We start from the raw sequence: 3,242 nt of genomic DNA, 5'->3' as shown, positions 1-3,242 counted from the left end.
CCCAGCTCTGTGAGTGAGGGGAGTGGTGACGCTGATCCAGAAGGATCCGATCAAGGGGAATGATATTAGTAATTATAGGCCCATAACTCTACTTAACGTAGAGTTCAAGATTTTGGCCAAGGTGTTAGCCAAAAGGTTGACGCGTCTTGTGTAGAAACATGTAGGGTAGGCGCAGACTTGCGCCATCCCAGGCAGGTCGATCCAGGACAATCTTCAACTTATACGCTACATCTTAGACAGGCTGGGTAAATTAACCGGCAAAGGTGGTCTACCCTATCAAACGCTTTACATTGGTCTATATGGACCAATGTAAAGCGTTTGATAGGGTAGACCACCAGTACCTGGGGGCGGTCCTCGAAGCGGCTGGGCTGGGTCTGGACTTCCGTAGGTGGATCTCCGCCAAGTATAGCGGCATAAAATCCACCGTCCAGATTAACGGCTACCTGTCGGAGCCGTTTTCGATCAAGCGCTCAGTTCGTCAAGGGTGTCCCCTGTCTCCGCTTCTGTACGTGTTGGCTCTTAAGCCATTGCTGCAGAAGTTAGAGAAGTTGGGAGGCAACTCTAATGAAATCGGATGCGCTAAGTCGATCTCTGCTTATGCGGATGACATAACTTTCATCGTGTCCAATGAAGTGCAACTAACATGTGTAGAGGACGCTATCAAAGGATACGAGGTGGTTGCAGGGCAAAAGTTAACAAAGGCAAGTCATCTTCGTGCTAAATCAGTACTGCCACGTTATGTTGGCAAATAATATGTCTGGTTTATAGTTTTTCTCCTTTTCACAACCATATAATAACATTTATCCTAACCAAACTCCAATCCTACATCCTTTGAGGATACTGTAACTAGGTGCATATGTATGTATATATGTTTGTAAGTACGTATGTATGTGCGTTTGTGCATAACCACCATAGCTTTTTTTTGTTTGTTCTCAGGGTATACTCACTATCTTTCGCTTTTCTGGACTCACTCACAAATGCTCAGAGCAGTGCATATAGGTCCCCAATACAACTGTAAAACCCCTATCTGCTGCCATGTACCTATGTTATGACAAACACTAAGAGTCTATCAAACGCAAACAGGTCGTGCAACCCGCTTGATCAATATTCGTGGATATTTTTGTCCCTTGCTCTCTAGTGAGATAGCTGTTCGCTTTAAATAGGGTTCATCCATCTTTTTTGTCAGGTCTTGTATCTGTCTCGTTGAGTTTCCAGCAACCCTCCTTACAGACGAGTCTGGAAGCTGTGTCGGTTTGATCACCGACGACCTGGCTATGTAACAGGTTGTACTGGATTACATGTCACAAGAAGCACTTAAGCGACCTGACACATATATACAGGACTTTACGCATACACAGAACGTATTCCCCGATGCACGCACGTACAGGCCTTATGCATACGCAAGAACACGCACAGACTTTGTGATAGTTAAATACATGCAACAGCTTAAGCGATACAAAGATATAAATACTTACACAACACTACAAGCGCAGAAAACTACACACATACAAACGCGCATATACACTCACACACACACACACACACACACACACACACACCCACTCACTCCTTCACACGCATGCGCGTGCGCGAAAATAAAGACACAAACAAGCACAAGAAGAAAGCCACGAGGATTTAGTTAGATTAGTGACGTTTTGATAGAAGTTCTAATTCCAGTGTCATGCTATTGTCTTCCCACAGTGCAACTTTACCGTTTGTCGATCACTTTTCTAGAGAATCGATTGGTCATCAAATAAAAATCGCATTTATAATGAACCACTTCAAACCAGCAGATTAAAGGATTAGCACCACGACTTCAGTGCTCACTAAGGAGATATAATGAAAATAAATAGCTTCCAAACAAGCAACTTTTAGCCGTTTGTTTGATTCCACTTCTAACAATTCTTTCTACTTCTTCATTTCTTTCATTCTTTCATTTTGTTTTTTTGTCATTCTTATATTGCGCTCGCTCCTTCTCCGCTCCTTCTCCGCTCCTTTCTCTCTCTCATCACTTCTAATATCTCGTCCACACATACACCTATTAACAGACAAACCTTATCGTTCGTTATCTTACATCCCTACCGCTATATCAGGAGCATATGGTCAGATTAGGTATTATAAATATTTAGGTGTGGAGATATATTTGTTTGTGTGAGTGAATAGATATATGTGTACACATACGTGTACATATGTAGGCGTTTATATGAGTGTGCATATATATGAGTGTATAAATGCGTTTATATACGTCTGTGAGTAATAAATAATTGCGTGCATGCGTGTAAATAACTCTATACGTACACATTTTCGTGTATGGATGTATATATACATGTATGTAAATATACGCATACACAGATATAAGACAATTTATGCAAATATAAGTGGGTATATATATATACGTATATATATATATATATGTATATGCGTATATATGTATGTATACTTACTTGATTATGTATGCATCCATAAGTATGTATACATATATGAATAAGTTTATGAATATATATATTACACACACATACATGTATGTATATATGCATAGATATATGCATGAACATATATATATATAAATATATATATATGCATGCACATATAGATATATGCATATATATATATATATATACACACACACAGATTCACGTAAATAATATGCGTACTCACATGTGTAAGTATATATATGCATAAATATAAGTATGCATGTATGCGTGGCAGCTTGGGCAAGTGTCTTCTGCTATAGCCCCGGGCCGACCAATGCCTTGTGAGTGGATTTGGTAGACGGAAACTGAAAGAAGCCCGTCGTATATATGTATAATATATATGTGTATGTTTGTGTGTCTGTGTTTGTCCCATCCAAGATCGCTTGACAACCGATGCTGGTGTGTTTACGTCCTCGTCACTTAGCGGTTTGGCAAAATAGACCGATAGAATAAGTACTGGGCTTAGAAAGAATAAGTTCCAGGGTCGATTTGCTCGACTAAAGGCGGTGCTCCAGCATGGCCGAAGTCAAATGATTGAAACAAGTAAAAGAGTAAAGAGTAAAGAGTATATGTACATATATATACATACACACACACACACACACACACATATATATATACATATACATACATACATATGTACATATTTGAGTGGATGTGGATGTGTGTTTCAAATACATATATATATATATATATATAATTATTTAACAATAAAGGATAACTTCTTAATAAGGAATCTTAACAAGAAATTATCAGGTAGATAGCGTG

At 39.1% G+C, this 3,242-nt stretch overlaps 1 protein-coding gene across 1 annotated transcript; it reads left to right on the top strand.

Annotated features, from left to right (window-relative positions):
- The first annotated feature begins 299 nt into the window (after positions 1-299).
- On the top strand, positions 300-752 carry LOC118763784 (secreted RxLR effector protein 78-like). The gene has a single exon (XM_036503525.1). It carries the CDS (start codon positions 300-302, stop codon positions 750-752), a length of 453 nt encoding a protein of 150 aa, XP_036359418.1.
- Positions 753-3,242: the final 2,490 nt, after the last annotated feature.

This window comes from Octopus sinensis, linkage group LG6 (assembly GCF_006345805.1).
Source record: "Octopus sinensis linkage group LG6, ASM634580v1, whole genome shotgun sequence".
In the NCBI taxonomy this organism is placed as follows: Eukaryota; Metazoa; Mollusca; class Cephalopoda; order Octopoda; family Octopodidae; genus Octopus; species Octopus sinensis.
This window is presented reverse-complemented; position numbering and strand designations above follow the sequence as displayed.

Bases quoted from the DNA above. Each gene is read 5' to 3' on its own strand.
- LOC118763784 (XM_036503525.1), top strand. From the start codon at position 300: ATGGACCAATGTAAAGCGTTTGATAGGGTAGACCACCAGTACCTGGGG.